The sequence below is a fragment of the Mya arenaria genome, chromosome 2 (assembly GCF_026914265.1).
Source record: "Mya arenaria isolate MELC-2E11 chromosome 2, ASM2691426v1".
Taxonomy (NCBI): Eukaryota; Metazoa; Mollusca; class Bivalvia; order Myida; family Myidae; genus Mya; species Mya arenaria.
This window is the reverse complement of record NC_069123.1, coordinates 987,891-1,008,594: the sequence shown is the minus strand read 5'-3', so window position 1 is coordinate 1,008,594 and position 20,704 is coordinate 987,891. Positions and strand designations below refer to the sequence as shown.

At 35.3% G+C, this 20,704-nt stretch overlaps 1 protein-coding gene across 1 annotated transcript in view; it reads right to left on the bottom strand.

The window, feature by feature from the left end:
* Positions 1-222: 222 nt before the first annotated feature.
* Positions 223-20,704, bottom strand: part of LOC128225175 (adhesion G protein-coupled receptor L2-like) — a 31,127-nt gene continuing 10,645 nt past the window's right edge. Inside the window, exons 8-26 of the mRNA XM_052935231.1 lie at positions 19,950-20,056; positions 15,031-15,183; positions 13,172-13,279; positions 11,856-11,954; positions 11,314-11,434; positions 10,840-10,989; positions 9,804-9,873; positions 9,007-9,133; positions 8,714-8,775; positions 8,233-8,356; positions 7,896-8,005; positions 6,649-6,748; positions 6,220-6,388; positions 5,082-5,148; positions 4,879-4,939; positions 4,384-4,469; positions 2,821-2,947; positions 1,133-1,288; positions 223-375 (exon numbers count right to left, since the gene is read on the bottom strand). Of these exons, the coding sequence (XP_052791191.1) occupies positions 223-375; positions 1,133-1,288; positions 2,821-2,947; positions 4,384-4,469; positions 4,879-4,939; positions 5,082-5,148; positions 6,220-6,388; positions 6,649-6,748; positions 7,896-8,005; positions 8,233-8,356; positions 8,714-8,775; positions 9,007-9,133; positions 9,804-9,873; positions 10,840-10,989; positions 11,314-11,434; positions 11,856-11,954; positions 13,172-13,279; positions 15,031-15,183; positions 19,950-20,056 (2,150 nt within the window). The remainder of the gene's footprint in view (positions 376-1,132; positions 1,289-2,820; positions 2,948-4,383; positions 4,470-4,878; positions 4,940-5,081; positions 5,149-6,219; positions 6,389-6,648; positions 6,749-7,895; positions 8,006-8,232; positions 8,357-8,713; positions 8,776-9,006; positions 9,134-9,803; positions 9,874-10,839; positions 10,990-11,313; positions 11,435-11,855; positions 11,955-13,171; positions 13,280-15,030; positions 15,184-19,949; positions 20,057-20,704) is intronic.

Sequence of the window (20,704 nt, the reverse complement as noted above, 5' to 3'; positions counted from 1 at the left end):
GTCAAAATAACTCGTCAGTTTTACCATAACATATTTTTACTTTCAAATATTTGCGTTATCTTTTTCCACGTTTGAACAGAAACCTCACTCTATCAATATGTTGCATGCACATTACATACTAAGCACGTTTCTGAATAATGCCAACTGCTTAAAAAAAGAATACCTGACGTTTGAATTCTAAACAATTACACCGTCTACCTATCAAGCGAAATTCCTAATATTCTACACAGATGTGATCATTTCACAATCTGAAGCCATCTGTTCGTCTTCATCAGGTGACGTTTCTCTCTTTAGACGTTGACGGCGCTTGTTTCTTGCCGCCTGATCACGACGTCGACGTGGTCGCGGGTCTAACGCTAACGCCTCTAGACGGTCCTGCAAGACCATTTTATTCTCGTTCATATGTTGTTCAAAGTTTGAAAGGAGCATAATTACAAAATAAAGGTCCGGAAAAAACTACTCAGGTGGCCCTTACTTACTGTAATTGCGCTGCATTGACAGTATTACCGCTGATGGATAGTTGGTCTTACATGTTCTAATGTTATATGTATAACAAGTAATACCAGATACCAACACTCATATGTAATCGATCAATGAAAATAAATCAGCAGTTATTAAAGAAAGAATTCTCGGTTCCAGTTATTGCTATGTCGAACATACGCGTATAATCATTCGTAAACATTGGTAAAACGTGTGCAATTTTAACTACATAATCCGTATGACATTAAACTCGAATTTATACATAACAATTATTGACCATATCATTACAAACTAATAGCAAAACTTGAATGAAAGTTAAATTTAAACTCTCCTTTCAGATTCCTGGCACGCAATGGGTTATAAATTCCATGTATAAGCAGTTTTCTTTGTGGTATCGAATCCTGCTTAATCTGATACTGATTGGATATACTTGCTGATATTCATATGTGATAATGACAGCATTGAAAAATAACAAAATAAGATTGTGTGGAGTAATCCTGAATAAGCTTTTTTTTAAATGTAAGAAAAAAACATCTGTCGAAGGCGACCATGTTTGTTATATTTAGAGCTTGGTGACCACAAACCAAACTGACAACGGCCAAAGGGAAGAGGCAGAAAAGCAATGAAACCTTAATCGCCATAGAAACCGTACCTTCTCCACGAGATGTGTGGACGGCTGCGAGTCTAGAGATCTATCGTCGGCGTCGTCAAACCCGTGGGCCGACAGCGTCTTTTTCTTCTTCTTCACTTTGAAAATGTTGCGTACTTCTTCGTTCAGCAGTAGGTAAAATACGACGAAGAACATGCCCTGGAAATTAAAACATTATATTATCAGTGTATGCAACCGGTCAATCCATACAGAATTTATAAAATTAGAGTTGTCTAAACTTGATATAAACGACACCTGGCGAGTTTAACCAAGATTGTTCCGAGTGGCCACGAATGCGAGTTTTATTTATGTCATAAATACCATTTTGATACTCAAGTTACTGCGACATAAATCCATATATCGTCGCTATATGCCGCACAAATTTTAACGCTTTACAATTTTACGGCATGCCAAAAGTTATAACATTAGTTATGAAATATTTCATGACGTTATTTTGTCTAAAGTACATTATTTATATTAAACTATATATATATATTAATTATTGATTGCGATATATGAACGATCAAATAATAATAATAGCTACGTGGTCACACATGACCCCATTCAAAAAGCGCCAAAATATCGATACTATTCTTTTCATCTATTATAATACACATATCATGATTTTCTTAGATCATTAGAGACAAATGTCGACTTAAACATAATAATGCATTGAAATTAAGAACGTACATCATCGGCAACCTTTATTGTGCCCATTGGAATTGAAATTGTTTGTCGCCGTATTTATCCAACCAACATCAAAATAATGAATGACAAAGGAGCGCTAAAAGATTAAAACTGTAGGATGCAGCGTAAAACCTGCTGTAAACACTATAATTATCTCCGACTAGAAATGTTACATAATCATGGTGAGTTCCCGGAAATTACATTCGTCATTTTTCTGAATCTCGTATAATTGATGGGAATGCATTCCGGGCTTATGCATCCGTTTTCGTACCGCGCTCATGGGGAGCTAGGGTATAGATAACGCGGAATGTAACAGTGGGAAGGGATCATTAGAAATTCTTAATGATAATTGCAAAGATATCCAAGGAGAATCTCAATATGATGATCGTGTATCTAAATGATGTTTTTACGCTTTGTTAAATCTATATTCCGATAGTTTCCTGTTTATCAAGAACATAATTGTAGAACATGTTGCATCCTTTAATCTTGGGAATTTATTTTATCATTTCGTATGTTTGAATTCACAAATTTATAGTTTTTGAAAAAGAAACTAAAAGCTAGAATTGTAAACAATATTGAATAGGGATTATGTTGTTTATCCTCTCTTTTAAAAGTGCACACCATAGGTTTACACTTGATATATACACAAAAGAAACGTATTAATATAAATCATTATTATGTTTAACTCATTTGACTAAAATAATGAACTAATAGATGTGACTGGTGTACAGTTAAAAGTATTGGCTTTTATAATTGCGGTTTTCCATTAATAGCTACGTGCAGAGGACTGAGGAAGATTTTGATAGTCAGACTTAAAAGTAGGAAGACTGAAAAATCCAAAATTGAAAGGTGTTTTTTTTAAACCAACGTTATAATTATCCGTTTCATGCCATACGTCCATTAGGCAAATTAATTTTAGTTTATAATTAGCTTAATCCAACAACCTTTGCAATCCAAATACTTCATTTGCAAATAGTTTAACATTTTCATTAATAAATCATTACCTGAAGGCTATTAAAGAGACCAAAGATGTATTTTATGATTCTATCGTTCATCTTCAGGGAAATAAAGGCAAAAGACCAGGCGACAGCGATCAAGATTATCTGAGTCCACAGGCCCTTCATCAGCAGTCTGTAAATACAGGATATTTGTTTAAGACCAGGCAATAGCGATCAAGATTATCTGAGTCCACAGGCCCTTCATCAGCAGTCTGTAAATACAGGATATTTGTTTAAGACCAGGCAATAGCGATCAAGATTATCTGAGTCCACAGGCCCTTCATCAGCAGTCTGTAAATACAGGATATTTGTTTAAGACCAGGCGACAGCGATCAAGATTATCTGAGTCCACAGGCCCTTCATCAGCAGTCTGTAAATACAGTATATTTGTTTAAGACCAGGCAATAGCGATCAAGATTATCTGAGTCCACAGGCCCTTCATTAGCAGTCTGTAAATACAGGATATTTGTTTAAGACCAGGCAATAGCGATCAAGATTAATTTTGTCCACAAAGCATTAATCAGCAGTTTATACAGGAAAACCATTTTAGACCAGGCGACAGCGATCAAGATAGTCTGAGTGCATAGGCCCTTCGTCAGTCATCTGCCAATAAGAAAAATAGTTTTAGACCCGGCGACAGATATCAAGATTATTTGGGCCACATGCCTTTCATCAAAAGTCTGCAAAAAAGGATAAATTCGTTTTAGCCAGGCGCTAGCGATGAAGACTTTTTGGGTTGATATGGCCTTCATCAGAAATCTGCAAACACTGGAACGAAGTTTAAGACAAGACGACGGTAAGATTTGCTGGGCCCACAAGTCTTTAATGAATAGTCTGCAAATACAGGAATACAATTTTATACCAGGCGGTAGATATCAACATTGTTTGCGTCCATAAACCCTTCATCAACAGTGTGCAAATACTGGAAAATAGTTTTAGATCAGGCGACAGCGATCAAGATTATCTGGACCCACAGGCTCTTCATCAGCTGTCTGCAAATAAAGGAAAATACCTTTAGACTAGGCGACAGCGATCTAGATAGTTGCTGTCCAAAGGACCTTCATCAGTTATCTTAAATCACAGGAAATTGCTTTAAGATTTTACTATCTAGGTAGTTAGTATTCATTAATATCCCTTCTCATTTCCGATAGCCCGATAAAGAAAATTGCTCGCGTGTTCGATTCTATTGCCTCGGTATAAACCAGTTCTGATACCCATTTTGAAAGGCCATGAGAAAGATCACCTGATAACAAACGAACCAACAAACTCATGGGAAGAAAAAAAAACAATTAGTTTTATCCAGAACAAAGGTAGTGTGAGTACATTGACATAAATACATAACCAAAAGAACGATGAATTGTTATTAAACTAGAAATGCTTCAGCAGAAAGGACTTAGAATTATCAAACGAGAGTTTGAGAGTTATTCGAAAAAGAGGGTATTGTTAAGAAAGTAAAGTATGCAAATGAAAAGACTAAATCGCAATCTATGACTCAACATTTTGTTTGAAACTGAAACATTACTTAACGCTATATAGCTGGCAGAAATGCATTTACTACTGGCGACTTACATAATGGATTTATTGTTTTTCTCGGACTTGGTGTACGAGTTTTCATTATGTTCCTTTGCGGTAAATATCAGCACCATTATTGTAACCTGAAATATATTAATGAATGAACTTTTAAATGGTTTAAAGATATCCGTCGCAAACTTTATAACTGTCGATATGAAATAGTCGCTTTCCTATTTTTGTAATATTGACGAAGTTGACACATGCTGACTTTGACAAATTGAGATATGAAAAGTTGGTCAATAAGGGTAATGGCCAGTAAAAACTTCATTTATGCATCTCTACATCAGGAGTAATAGATGTACGTTTAAATATATTCCAATACATTTATTATCAAAGTAGAACAGCAAAACCAGCTTACATTTGACACAATTTCCAAAAAAAGACAGTTATATTCAGTTTTGAGTCCGATTATTTACAAACAAAAGTCATATAAAACATGAGTTTGCCGTCAACAGTAAATTTATATATAAATATATAAATGGTCGAAATTACCGCAATAATTCCTAAAGCAGGTCCTACAAACAACCACAGGTTATCCCATGATACCCAGCACCTAAAAATACAAAAGTTAATTAAAGTTATAATGAAAGTTATGACAAACATGCTAGTTAAAGAAAATGGAAAACAATGTGTAGATGTTAAATTGATAGCTGGTGTAAATGAAACTCAATCCGAGGATAACTCTGAAAACTTACATATCTTTTGCATAATAGTTTTCTCCCTGTGATCCGACAAAAGAGCCAACCAAAACGGCCGGTATTACTGCAAACAAAGAACATTAGAACATATAAAACATGTTGTGTTCACGTTTTTCAAATATCGTTATTTCATTTTTAACAGAATTCTGAGAAAAAAATGAATGGTGTATATAATTACACCCGCGTATATGCTGAGATACAACAGCTTTAGATCATCTTTTTACAACTAGGTAAATTAGAATTGAGTATTCAATTAAACAACTGAGAAATCATACCGTGATCGACGAATTTCATCGTCGATATCATATTAACAGGCTAAACTACTATATCAACTGTACAGTATACAACCATAGATGTCAAACTTGTCCGTACATTGTCGAGAATTTGTATTCAAAGCGATACATGTGCCTTTTTGAAGGGTAAAAGTGGGTGCAATGTGACCTTACAACATTAGCTAACATCATGGTTCAAGGTAATCACAATGTCACCTTCACCATATTTGTTAACCACGATAACCAATTTTCTTTATTAAAGTTGATTCTTTATTTCCGATTTTTCTCACTCCATCCGAGGATGTAGTATTTGAGCATTTACCCCTTAATAAAATTTACTTATAGTTGACCTGTAGTGCTCACTCCATCCAAGGATTTTGTATTTAAGCTTGACCCTTTGTTAAACCTGATTTATAAATGACCTGTTTTACTCACTCCATCCTCGGATGCAGTATTAAAGCATTTACCATTTGTTAAATTGATATAATTTACCGGTAGTACTCACTCCATCCGGGGATGCAGTATTTAAGCATTGACCCCTTGTTATATTTGACTTTTTTACTTATAGTTGACCGATAGTACTCACCTCATCCGAAGATGTGGTATTAAAGCGTTGACCTTTTTTTTATTTGACATTTTTGGGGTTTTTCATTGACCGGTAGTACTCACTCCATCCGAAGATTAACTATATAAGCATTGACCATTTGTTAAATTGATATAATTGACCGGTAATACTAACTCCATCCGAGGATGTAGCATTTAAGTATTGACTCTTAGTTAAATTTAACCGGTAATACTAACTACATTCGAAGATGAACTATATAAGCATTGACTCTTTGTTAAATTTGACCGGTGGTACTCACTCCATCCGAGGATGTAGTATCTTAGCATGGATCCGGCCTCGCTGTGCCCATCGTGGGCGTGTGAAGAGTATGTGATGACTATGTAGAGGTTAAAAGCTTCGTTCATCAGCCACGAGAAATTGGCAAGAAAAAAGTAGTGAAGGCAGACGGCGAATATCTCACAAATCACCTGAAAGGGTACATAATACCAGTAATTATAAAGAAACTGGAAGCGTTACATACGACTTACAAAGAAAGAGTCAATGGCATCATCTATTTATAGCTATTCCACTGCAAAAATATCACACGCTTAATAATTTAACTGTATTCGTCCACCTTGGGTATTTGAACTACCGCAAAACAGAACACTCATTAAAGCGATGCATCGCAAGATTGCATTTTATTTTCCAGATTTATGAAATAACATTTGAGGCAATAACAATATTTCACCGTGTGGTCGTATCTCTCGATGCCCACCATGAACACCAGCTGGCCACAGACCACCGACATTCCGAGGTTTCGGTGTAAAGACGCGGTTGCTGATGATGTTCTGAAGTAGTTACAATTTTAAACTATTTGTACTGCAATTTAAGTCAATTAAATTATGTATCTCAAAAATACAGCACTTACGACAAGGATACGAGGTTACAATTTTAAACTATTGGTACTGCAATTTAAGTCAATTTAATTATGTATCTCAAAATTACAGCACTTACGACAAGGATACGAGGTTTCAATTTTAAAGTTCTAAATTATATCAAGAAATGACTTAATTTCATGAAAAGTAGTTTGTTTAAGATCATTTGTCTATAACAGAGTATTAAATCCTTTAAATTATCAATACAACGACTTTGTTTAATGTATGTTTTATGATGGAAAAAATGATAAAGGGATAGAAAATAGGTTCATGCAAAACATTGGTTTAAATTTTAAAGCATTATTATTAGTGATGTTCCGATGATCGATTATAATCGAAAATCGATTGGTTGGGCCTGAAATCGGCGACAGTCGATAGTGTTTAGTTATAATCGATTATCGAAAAAAAATAGTAAGTGTTCAGTTGTTATCTTTAACAAAATGGCTGATGAAAGCCACAATGAGCAAGTAAATGAACTATTTTTTATACAACAACACTTAATAACTTCAATCATAGACATGAGGTATATGCATATAATGATTAAGAGTTTAATACTGTACATGAATAAAACTACAACAAGTATTTTAAGAACCGATTGTACTATCGATAATCGGTTACTTGAGTGGAACCGATCATCGATAGTAAAATTGCAACCGATTCCCAACACTAATTATTGTGTTTAACTCATTTGACCTAATTGTACAATAATATTGTTTATCGAAAATATGTATATCACGTGTGTTTATTATTTACAATAAAATACGATTAAACTTACTCATTTGACCTCAATGATCAAAACAAAAACGGCCTTATTTTTGTGTACAATACAATATTAACCCCATTGTGGCGCTTTTCATTTGGGGAATTCGTGTCCACGTAGCTATTATTTTTAAAAAAACAACAACATCAACATAGGCTAATATTTGTGTACCAAAAAACTTGGGGGGGGGGGGTATCATTAAAGTCATATGAGTCAATCATAGTAGTGCATGGAAAAAATACATGTATATGTATCTTTGCATCAACCTATAATGTGCCTCTTTAAGTCCTATCAACATACTTGTAGTAGATGTGAAGTAAGCAGGTCGTAAGGCAGAGAGTTGCACTCATTGTACAACCAATGTAGGAAGCGAAGTTCATCAAAATCGGTCGCACTTCACCCTTGTTCCACTAAAATAAAGCAAACATGTAAACGTTGCTATTTTATCGTCATTTCGCAGCTGATATATGAGATGAAGTTCATACCTGTCATTGCAATTCTGTTTACATCAGTAACAAGGGAAATAACTCGGTGTTGTTATTGTTCAGCCCGTTTAATAAGAAAGGCATGAATTCGTTTTCAATAGTATTTTAATTGCAAGTAAATAATTACTGGAATACAATGTGGTTCTTCATACATTGTCGTTGTACATGTCAGTTGTTACTGCAAAGATGCCCGTTGATGCGCATGCGCACACAGCATCGTTCCCACGATCCTGTCTTAGCTCACAGCCTTCCGTCGTCCATCGCCAGTCAGTGATTCTAGGCAAACAGCATACAATGGTTCAAGTAAAATAGCAAACACGTACTTTCTTTTTTTCTATTATCTGTTCAGAAAGGCTATACAAGGTTTTTGTCGTCTGCTAAATCATCCGTATTCAGACTGGCTTTTGTCGTCTGCTTAATCATCCGTATTCAGACTTACCGATACTTGATATTGCTAAGGTATTTTTCTGAATTTAACGTCCGATTCAAATTGACGATATGCCACTTATGTGGTAGACATTTACTTTAAGTATCTTACTCGCTGTTCACATGATTTTAAGAATTCTTAAACATGTAGATCTATTAGCAATTCCACAGGACAGACGATGAAATATTTCACTAACTTATACTTACTTTCCTGCCAGAATTGTCCCGTGTTCCAGTCGGACGCACTCTGGGTTGGATATGTTAAATGTCTGTAAAAGACGAACACAAATACAAGCTCGATATATTTCTGAAAAACGCTTTCCAATATTATCATATGTTTGCAAACAAACAAGCGTTTGTGTGTATCTCACAGAACTATTTAGGAAGCAATTAATTTGGATGAATGGTAGATTTGGTGTTTAGAGAGATGTTCAAAAACCAAAATGATCCAAAAAAGAAAACGCTACTGGTATGAAGCAACTCAGGCCTACTATACGCACATCTAAGTAGGGCAAGGTAAACACAATGGGTGCGGTCAGGTTTGACCCCAGTCCCAAGTGTCCGGCATGCAGGAACATAGCGATGATTGGTGTGTTAAGGTTGTTCTCCTTGCTCTTCTTGCCAGTCCTAAAGGAAAGAAAAGACGATAATGTGTAATTTAGTTGCAAATATTGAAAACAATAAGTAAAGCCACAACGCTTTAGCCTACAAGAACATGATGATGATTGGCGAGTTAAAGTTATCGTCTTTGTTTCTAAAAGGAAAAACAAAGTAGTGTGCAATTTTCAAATGTTAGCATAATGAGCCGACTCCTAACTCTACAGCCTGCATAAACATGGTGATGATTGGATTTGTGCGATTGTATTGCTTACACTTCCTGCTTGTTATTACGATGCGACAAGTGTTATCGGGCGTGTTTTTTATATGCCTTTACAATTAATGTGCATAATGCTCACTGAAGACGTTCAAATAAATAAATACGTTCTTTTGTTATTAAAATGTCTTGATAATGAGATTCATAAGATTTAACGTACAGTTTGATCAGAATCAAAAACACTCGTCCAATCAGAATTTTCAGAGGTATGTCGTTAGACGCACATCTGAGGCAAACACAAATGAGTGTAGAGTGAGGACTAAGAAACCAGACATGAACTGTAAATAACATATTGTTGAAAAAAATGATATGTATCATATTCGATGCGCATTCCGATTGTTTTGAATATACAATACTAAAATCAGGAACACGCCTTTAATGAAAGCAGCAAAAGTAGAAATGGGAAACAACTTGGCTACTTACGCCCTCAAGTCATGGTTGGGAAGCATGATTGTCATACCTCTGATTCTCAGACCAGCTATCTTTATGAACGCTGAAGAAGAGAACAATTTCGAGTTATTACAGCAATGTGGGTAATGGTCGTATTCTTTACTGCCCTTTGGTGTCAGATAGTATCAATCAGATCGCAGATCAGTGTATTTTGCTTTTTAACGCATGACCTATGTAATGCTTTATCTTTGAAGTTGCAGTACACAGTGAAGGCGGTACCCTGATGTGACAAAAATCAGGGGACGCAGTTTGGGATAAGCATGCAAGATATTCTTTTCACTAACCCATAAGACTCATGTTTTTTTCAATATACAAAACAATAAAAGCAAATTACGTAAGCATACTCTACAGAAAGTGTCAAAAACATGACGTCATTCATTTAAGGAATGAATTGCGGGGTTGATGTCATTATCGGGGTATGAACGCAATTGGGCTGGTCTAAGTGTGTGGAGTCCGAAGGACTCTACACGTACTTTGACCAGCCCAATTGTGTTCATATCCCCGATTATGACATCAGCCCCGCAATTCATTCCTTATATTTACACCAATAGTTCATTATTTTGTTAAAAAAAAAACGTTAAAAAATACTTCATTTCATTTCAGATTACCTTTCAGTAATCCTTTCTTACCCATTCTGTAAATAGGACGACCCGACTGTTACCGGAAACATTTTTTTCAAATGACGTCACAATAACGCGGGAAAAGATCAACCACTTGAAATCACTTTTAAACGTAAAATTGAAACACTTTTGGCAACAAAACGTTTAAAATATAATAACTTAGCACTTTCTAAAATGTTGATTTATATTTTACGGGACCTGCTGACACAATACAAACAATAACAAGATCAATAGTTTTCATGTATATTGTTATGCGATAAATTGCGATCCGAAGATGATTGATGAACGCAATTACCGAAAGGCAGTTCATTTAAGGAATGTAAGTTGAGTTGTAAATATTAGTTTATAAACGGAAACATTTCATGCATAAGTCCGTCCTGCTTTTATACCTGGAAGGTCAGATTCATTTGTCGATTGTATGATAGCTGCTGGCATCTCTATATGGCCGTATCGTGGTTGCACCCCTTGACGACCGTCCATTTGAGAAGGAAAAGTTGCCCCTCGAAACTCCTCAACCCATTGAGCATGTACGCTGAGTTCTAAAAGGAAACGAATTGTATAGATGTACACTTTAGAATGAAAGCTTTAAACGAGCCATATCATGCATGTACCAGCGCAACATTGATCTCCAAATATTATGTACGAAAATAAAGCAATGACAGCTCTTTTAGCTTGACAAACACCGTTACTTCAATAACATTAGGGAAACACTAAAGAACGTGAACTATTCTCAAATAACATCACTGCAACAGTCAGGAGGAGATCCCATCAATCTTATTTATTATTGTTATTGAGAAAAGTATGTGTGTTTTATAAGAAATCATGGTCTATAGTTCTCAGGTATTTTTAGGAATTGTTTTTACCTATCTTTTGTCTGATGGCAAACAAATAAGCATCTTCAAAGCCGACAGTTCCGTGTATGTTACCGTCCGTGATCTGGTTTTGCAGAATTCTGGAAACCACGTGGGCAAACGTCTCCATCACCTACACGAAGTGGAATGAAAATAAATTATAAAGGATTAGGCAAACTACTAGCAAGTCAACGGAAAATTAGTGTTGTTGAAAACACGTTCTTGTATTAAAAAGGCTTTTTTTAAAATCCATACAAGACATACACGTATTTTTCTAAAATAATACAAATAAACATCGGCAGATTATTGTTAATTGATATTCTTAACTTTTAAGACTAGTCAAAACCTTTATTGATTGGTTAATATTTATCCGTGTTTTATACAATTGACTCCAACTGATGATGCTGTTTTCCGACGTTGTAACTATCAACTACAAGACGGGATATAAATGAAAAACACTAAAATTGTTGACTTTAATACTCCACGATGGCAAAGTCGGTATATTCAAATATGATTTTATCTCGGCTCCATTATCGTTCATTTTGCAAGCAAACCTTTAGTAAGTTATCTCCCTCTGTACCGGGGGGTTGAGTGGCATTCCATCCAAGCTCGTGTTTCTCGCTGAGTAAGTTGTCGACCACATCACACACGATCTAAAACAGGACCAATATGAACATGATATGAAAAATAGTGACTCTCAGCTGGGTCGGTATCGCAAAATAAGAGATGATGTCACTCAAAACATCACGTCCTAAGAAGTGTATGCAGTATAAATGAGACTGTCTTCATGAGATTAGAAGTAACTTCCATGGCCGAGAGTGTACGATAGGTTCATCCCGACCCGAGCGTAGGGTGTTTTGCGGAAACGAGGTTTACCGAGCGGCTTTGATTTTTCTCCCACCTAAGTCGAACAAAATTTAAGTACATATGTATTTTTGCTGGAACTCTTTTGTGCGTAGTGAAAAAAATTGCGTATGGATATGTGATAATTTGTGGTTGTCATGGTTATGTGCGCAGTGATTCAGATTATGTTTATAGTCAAATCGGTCTTTAAATGGTTCTGAGGAGAGTGAAGCATTATTTCTTGAAAGGTGCGTGAACTTTTTTATTTTGACATTTGTAGCGAGAAATAATTAATAAGCATTCTGAATATTGCCACAAGACAAGGTTTCTATGATGCTACAGACGACAGTCTTCAACAAGGGAGGAAATTGCAATGTGATGACCATTTAAAAGGAGTTCCATACGGGTACTTGTGTTATCTTTGCCCGTGGGAAAGATAAGAATTTCTAGCATAATTAAATTATTGGATCTACCTTTCTGAGGTGGGAGAAAACGCCTTATGTACGAGGAATGATCCAAAGGAAACAGGATTGTTCTCATATAAAAATAGAGTTTAATTAATATACATCAAAATAAACAGTAAAAAGACGCGGATGGTATTCGCAAACACTGAAAATATGATGGGAATGTAGTATGTACGGTACGAAAGTTACAGGGTTCTGAACAGGGGCATTACCGCAGTCCCGGCGTGTGCCCGATACGTCTGAACGATGATAAAAGCGTCAATGACGCCAAACTAGTGTCTTTCAAAATACTCACCACCACACTGAGTACACCGTTGGTGTCTATGAATCCATTGGTATATCCACCCGTATTAAGCGCTATGCATTACTAAATAAGATTTTGTGATATGAATTAAATAGTGGCCAGTCAATACGCAATTTATTAAACTCGTATAAATTAATTCCTAATTGAATGACCACTAATTTTTCAGATCTTGGTACTTACACAATACCGTTGACTACGGTTACTTAATCCAACTATGATTTTTTAAATGTGTTAACGCGAGGTAATAAAAATCACAGACCTGTATGAACTGTTTAGTTTCGTCCAACGTTATGAAAATCTGAGAGGCCTTGGCATAGTTCACCGTTCCATCAGACCACTGCTGCACCTTCAACACTATCATCTCAGCCTGAAAAAGTCAGCATATTAATGTTGATTGGACTCAAATATGTTATCTTAGCTTGCCAATTTAAACCAATTAAATGTATTCGGACATGTCAGTCTAAAATGACAACTATTGAGAGTTGTTAAGACTAAAGTAATTCATCTCAGCCTGAAAATATCAAGATATTTAAGTTGTTTGACTCAAAAAGTTCGTCTTTGCATGAAAATGTCATCATAGTAAAGTTGTTCGTACTCAAATAGTGAATCTCAGTCTGAAAATGTCAACATATTAAAGCGTATCGGACTCAAATTGCTCGCCTGAGCCTGTAAATGTTAACATTTTAAAGTTGTTTGTACTCAAATATTTCTTTTCAGCTTGAAAAAATCTCAGTCTGAAAAAAACAATATCGTAAAATTGTTTTAAGTCAGAAATTTTATCTCAGGCTGAAAATGACATAGTAAAGTTGTTTGAACTCAGATATTACATCTAAAACCTAAAAATGTCAACAAATTTAAGTTGATCGGACACAAATTTTCCATTTCAGCCTGAAATTGTCAACATAGTTATGTTTTTTGTACTCAGATATTCCACTTCAGCCTAAAAATGTCAACATAGTTATGTTTTTTGTACTCAGATATTCCATTTCAGCCTAAAAAAAATGTCAACATAGTTATGTGTTTTGTACTCAGATATTCCATTTCAGCCTGAAAAAAATGTCAACATAGTTATGTTTTATGTACTCAGATATTTCATTTTAGCCTGAAAATGTCAACATAGTTAAGATTTTTTGTACTCAGATATTTCATTTCAGCCTAAAAATGTCAACATAGTTAAGTTGTTTGTACTCAAATATTCCAATTCAGCCTGACTATGTCAACATACATGAACATGTTGTGAAGTTGTTTGTACTCAAATAATGAATCTCAGTCTTAAACTGTCAACAGATTGAAGCTTATCGGACTCAAATATTCCGTTTTAGCCTGAAAATTGCAACATAGTAAAGCTGTTTGGACTTGAATGGTACATACTTCTGGACTTGTTTCTGAAGTTTCGATGGTTGAATAGTCTTTAACACATGTATATATCAATCTGTTTTCCAGTATGAATGCTTTTTTACAAACAATGTTGTCAAATGGTAATGATTGCTTTTACAAAGTTCCTCAGTGGTATTGTCAATGCTAGTAAGGACGTGCATATATAAAGTCGTAGATAGCGTTAGAAACGCAAATATCAAAACCCCGACTATTTGCAATCATCTCCAACATGTCAAGGACAAATGCAATATCTTCCATGATCAAATACCTGAATATTGACGATCAGCTGCAACATGTCAATGGCTGTTCTGTTGCAATATCTTCCATGATCAAGTACCTGAATATTGACGATCAGCTGCAACATGTTAATGGCTGTTCTGTTGCAACATCTACAATGGTCAAGTACCTGAATATTGACGATCAGCTGCAACATGTCAATGGCTGCTCTGTTGCAACATCTACAATGGTCAAGTACCTGAATATTGACGATCAGCTCGAACATGTCAATGGCTGTTCTGTTGCAACATCTACAATGGTCAAGTACCTGAATATTGACGATCAGCTCGAACATGTCAATGGCTGTTCTGTTGCAACATCTACAATGGTCAAGTACCTGAATATTGACGATCATCTGCAACATGTCAATGGCTATTGCAACATCTATAATGGTCAAGTATATGAGTATTGATGATAATCTCCAACATGTCAATAACTGTTGCCACATCTACAATGGTAAAATACCTGAGTATTAACGATCATCTCCAGCATGTCAATGACTGTTGCAACATCTACCGGATTACTGTAGGAGCTGTGGAGGGTGTGGTTCACTAATTTTCGACCAAGATCAAGCAGCGTTTTTTCGTCTATATAATCTGCTAACAGGTACCTGTTGAACTATAATAAGAATATAATTTATTTTAAGATGCACTCGCACTCGCAAATAAGATTTACCACAATTATTTATATTGTTTTAATATTCTAAAAAGGATGAATAAATGTCGTAAACAATGGTTCTTATAAAAGATACCGAGTTTAATTTGAAAACAAAAATGAGCATAAAACACGGTATTTCTACCTTCTGAGACTTAAGTAGATCGCAGTAAATCCTTTAGCATTAACCAATCATTTAATAGTTTACGCTTTCTGCTATTATATACACGGTTACAATCTTGTAATCAGTAATTAATATTGTCTCTAAATGCAGTATTAAGTAAGTAGTTAAAGGTTTATCAGTCGAACTTCATGTTTGTTATACATGTGTTTGTATTGATTTTGAATAACAGTGTCACTTTAATGAATGTGTTAATCCGATCCTCTTTATCATTTCAATTTGATAGGATTTTTTAAGCGTTATTAACTAAACATCGACCTAGAAATGTCAATATGTTGTGTTTAACCTGTTTTATTGCAACGATATTAAAACAAGTTATTACAACACCATATTAAGCATCCTCGTTGACACGATGCTACGCGAGAGTGTGGTCCCAGGAGGAAACCCTATTGTCAGGCTTGGTGACAACAAACCAAACTCATATGCATCCGTATATTCTGATTAATGCAGTCTGCCTTCAGATAACTCATTTTCAGTAAAGAGGAAGCTGATTTATTTCATTGCTGCCAGAATGTGTCTTGGTCAGAATGTTCAACATACCAGTGTTAATGACATCTACGTATACAGTGTTCCTAAGTTTTCAAAGAATAGTGTCACCTTTTCGTCTTATCCAATATAGAATTAAGCATAATCTGCAATTTATTCTGACATAAAGTATAGAGTATACCGTCTATAATAACCCAGATATATCAATCACTATGCTAGTATAACTGCAGGAGCTGACATTTATAGCAAATGTTCACTTCTTGCAAAAGTAACTTTCTCGAGGTGTATTTAATTCAAAGCATCCAAAACGGAGGTTGTGGTGTGTAAGCTTATTTATACTCGAACTCACGCCTTGCCAATTCGGCTAGTGCTCCGTTAAGATTAATAGTCATTTTAGGAGCATAGCACAGACAGAATGTAACCCTGGTTAGAGCAACCCTGGTTCTTTTAACGTGCACCAGTGTATAGCAATGTCACACGGGACCCCATTTAACGTCCCTCCCGGAAGACGATTAGTATTTTTAGTGATGCGGCGGGGAATCGAACCTGCGACCAATGGATTGATAATTAAGTGTGTTACCACTAGACTACGGATCCGCCAAAACGTAAAATACAAAGGATAACTATTTAGCATCCGAGGTATGTCGCCTCGGTTAAACAGAAATCACACCGAATGATAGAATACCAGGTCGGTGTAACGATTTGCTAGAATAAAATAATCGACTTAAATCCATATGTATATGTTTTTCTTCCCTATTCCCAATTGTAACACCAACGATAACCGCATGCCAGGCATTTGCCTTGTGATATATTATATCCAAATTATGACGAAATGAAAGAAAAAAACACGCCAGTTATTCTCATTGTGATGTATGAAATCCCAGTTATGACACAAACGAAAACGACATCCCAGCTATTCCACCTGTGATATATTAAATCCCAATTAACACATCACCCCACCAACGTTAACCACACGCCCTCTATTCCCCATTTGATATATGAAACATCTTGGTTCTTTGTCAGATTTCTTTGACAGTAATATTGGCTTGTTTCCTCTCCGATTTGTTTTTCTCTCTTTCTTAATGATATTGAGCTTCAGTTACAACAAGGTTTAAATGCAGGTTTGACAGTTGATGAGATTTCGGTTTATTGTTGTTATTCGCAGACGATGCAGCTATTGTGTCGAAAACTAGGAAAGACCTTCAGGAGTCATGGAATAATTTATGTACTTATTGTTGTAAATGGAATCTGACGGTCAATGTGGAAAAGACTAAAATTGTTGTGTTTAGAAAAGGTGGTCGGTTAGCTAGAAATGATATATGGACGTACAACGATCAAGCTGTTGAAACCGTCAATTCCTTTAACTATCTTGGTGTAGTATTTTCCTATGGTGAATCTTTCATGCAGGCAGCTAATACACTGGCTGACAAGGCATTGCGGTCTATGAACTCACTTAAGGCCATGATCAATCGTAACCAGGTCCCTATTGATATAATGTTCAACTTGTTTGATGCATTTGTTTTGTCAATTCTTAACTATAATTCAGAAATGTGGGGTTATATTTAGCCAGAGGTGATAGAAAGAGTACACAGGAAATTTTGCAAGTGGGTGCTTTATGTCAAGCGCTCCACAAATTCATTGTCACTCTATGGAGAGCTAGGCAGATTAAGTATTTCCTTAAATTATACAAAGATAAAAAAGATAATTGTATCCTTAGGGCAATATTAAAGGATCAATACAGGGATCTTGATGATAATCCACAGACTATAAATTGGGTCTCTAAAGTAAGAAGTATTCTTCAGTCAGCGGGTTATGCGGAGGTGTGGTTATTCCCCGAGTCTGTTAACATAAATTCACTTGTCCCCATGTTTAGAAATAGATTAAGACATGTATACATAACTAGTTGGGTAGCTACCATTGAGACACAGTCATCATTGTATTTATATAAGGAAGTTAAACATACATTCCAATTGTCTAAATACATGGTATTACTGGATAGTATAACATATAGAAATGTTTTAGCTAAACTCATATTGTCCTCGCATAATTTATATATTGAACTAGGTAGACATAACAATATCCCAAGACAATACAGAAAATGCACACTGTGCCATTTAAACGATATAGAAGACGAGTTTCATTTTGTTTTTGTTTGCCCAATGTATAATGACATCCGACAAACTTATATTCCTAGATATTATGTTAGAAATCCCAGTATGATTAAATTTATATCATTACTAAATTCTGATAAAAATAACCTCTGTTAATAAAGTTAGCGATTGTTTGTATTAAGGCTTTTAAGATAAGAGACAGAAATATATGATATCTTAAAAAACATTCTCACATTATATTGCTGTTAAATGTGTTAGTTATGTGTATACCATATGTATTGTTGGTATAGTTACCAAAATATCCATATGCATTACTTATTTATCACATACATGCTATTTTTATTTATTTTTTATTCTGTGTTTATAACGATAAGCTGTATATGCTTAAGTTAAATAAACATTCTGTTCTGCTCTGTATGAAATCCCAATAAGCACACTATCGAAACCTACACGTCAGTTATTCCTCTTGATATATTAAATGCAGTTATCACATTATAACACATGAGAAAACCACACGCCCGTTATTCCCCTATTGATATATGAAATCCTAATTAGCACACTATCGAAGCATACACGTCAGTTATTCCTCTTGATATATTAAATGCAGTTATCACACTATAACACATGAGAAAACCACACGCCCGTTATTCCCCTATTGATATATGAAATCCTAATTAGCACACTATCGAAACCTACACGTCAGTTATTCCTCTTGATATATTAAATGCAGTTATCACACTATAACACATGAGAAAACCACACGCCCGTTATATCCCTATTGATATATGAAATCCTAATTAGCACACAATCGAAACCTACACGTCAGTTATTCCCCTTGATATATTAAATGCAGTTATCACATTATAACATCTTTGCGCAGACCGCAGTGATATGCTTAGGATTGGTAAATTAGTTTACCGTTTTCATGACGAAGTGTATTTGGGAGAGTGTCTTCTCTTGTCAATTATATAACCCTAGTGGATTTTGAGATTTTATACAATGTTGAAATATCGTCGACAAATCATGATTAATATTTGTAATTTGTCCCATGACGTGATAAGCAGCACATCAATATTGTTGTTTTTTTCAATTTCAGGATCAAGACTGATTTTACCAAGCTGAGGCCACAGGCAACTATTAAAAGTATGCCAAGGGCAGCTGTTGGGATCTGCATCATACATTCAAGTCTCTGTGGATATCATTACTACAATGGTGTTTTGTTTGCACCTTTGTAACCCCATATCACTTTGGTATCGTTTGAAAGGGTATAAATTCCTGATTTGTGATTATCAATATGCAAATTAAATGACCGAAATACATTATACATTCAGTTAGTGCAGTTTGTATTTTAACTATTTATCTCGTCTGAAATCGCTCGTAATATTACATATTTTGCAATCTTTCAACTTGAAGACCACCAAAACTTGTTTTTCAAATGATACTGAAATAAAATCGGGTCACCAGGCACCTACATTCACACATTTGATTATCGGCTACCTTAATCAAGGAATATTTTTTAATCATTTAGAGTCATAGATTTATCAATGGGTGTATAATGGTAAGTTTAATGCCTTGACAAATTTAGTTTTTTTAACAGTTAAAATACATCACATCTGGGTAGATAACCCATTGTCAGTTAAAATACATCACATCTGGGTAGATAACCCATTGTCAGTTAAAATACATCACATCTGGGTAGATAACCCATTGTCAGTTAAAATACATCACATCTGGGTAGATAACCCATTGTCAGTTAAAATATATCACATCTGGGTAGATAACCCATTGTCAGTTAAAATACATCACATCTGGGTAGATAACCCATTGTCAGTTAAAATACATCACATCTGGGTAGATAACCCATTGTCAGTTAAAATATATCACATCTGGGTAGATAACCCATTGTCAGTTAAAATACATCACATCTGGGTAGATAACCCATTGTTTCCTACCTTGTATTTAAGCCTCCTTAGAGACTCTGAAATACAGCTGTCTATGTTGGCCGTGTCCCATTCTCCTTCGTTCTCATCTGTCAGGTTACACGGCCGAGTACCATACGCTATAAAAATCAGATAAATTGGATTACCTTTATAACATGTCGGCAGCGTCAAATAGAATATACTTGGGAGGGGGGGTGGGGGGTCCAGGCTTTGATGTTACACAGACCGTAGCTCTGAGGGTTAAACTTTTGGCATGCGCCTCTCCCTGAGAAGCAAATTATAAATGGTTTAAAAGAGGAAATGGCGATGGCGGAGTGGATTTGGATTACTCTCCATGTTTATCTTTTTGGCAACTGAAATGGTACATTTTTTGACTTGGACAAGCATGTTGTTGTTGTTTTTTCTTTTTTTGTTGTTGTTGGTTTTTTTTGGGGGGGAGGTAGAGGGGTTACGCACCCATACAACCTCTTCTAAACCTTTTAGTGATAAAACATCCTGAAAATAACATAACAATTCCATGGGCAGGAACATGTGTCTTTATGTGTACGTGTTCAGAGCAAATAGAAAAACATATAATATATGTTAAGCCAGATACAGTTACTTGAGCGAGCATATAGACAGAAAAATATAAACTGTTTATAGATAATGATATATAAACAGACACAAACGTAGTACCAGTAACGTAAACCTTTGAGGCACAAGGTTACACACATAGTTCATATCATAGATACCTCATAAGACAATGTCAGTGATATCGAAACAATTTT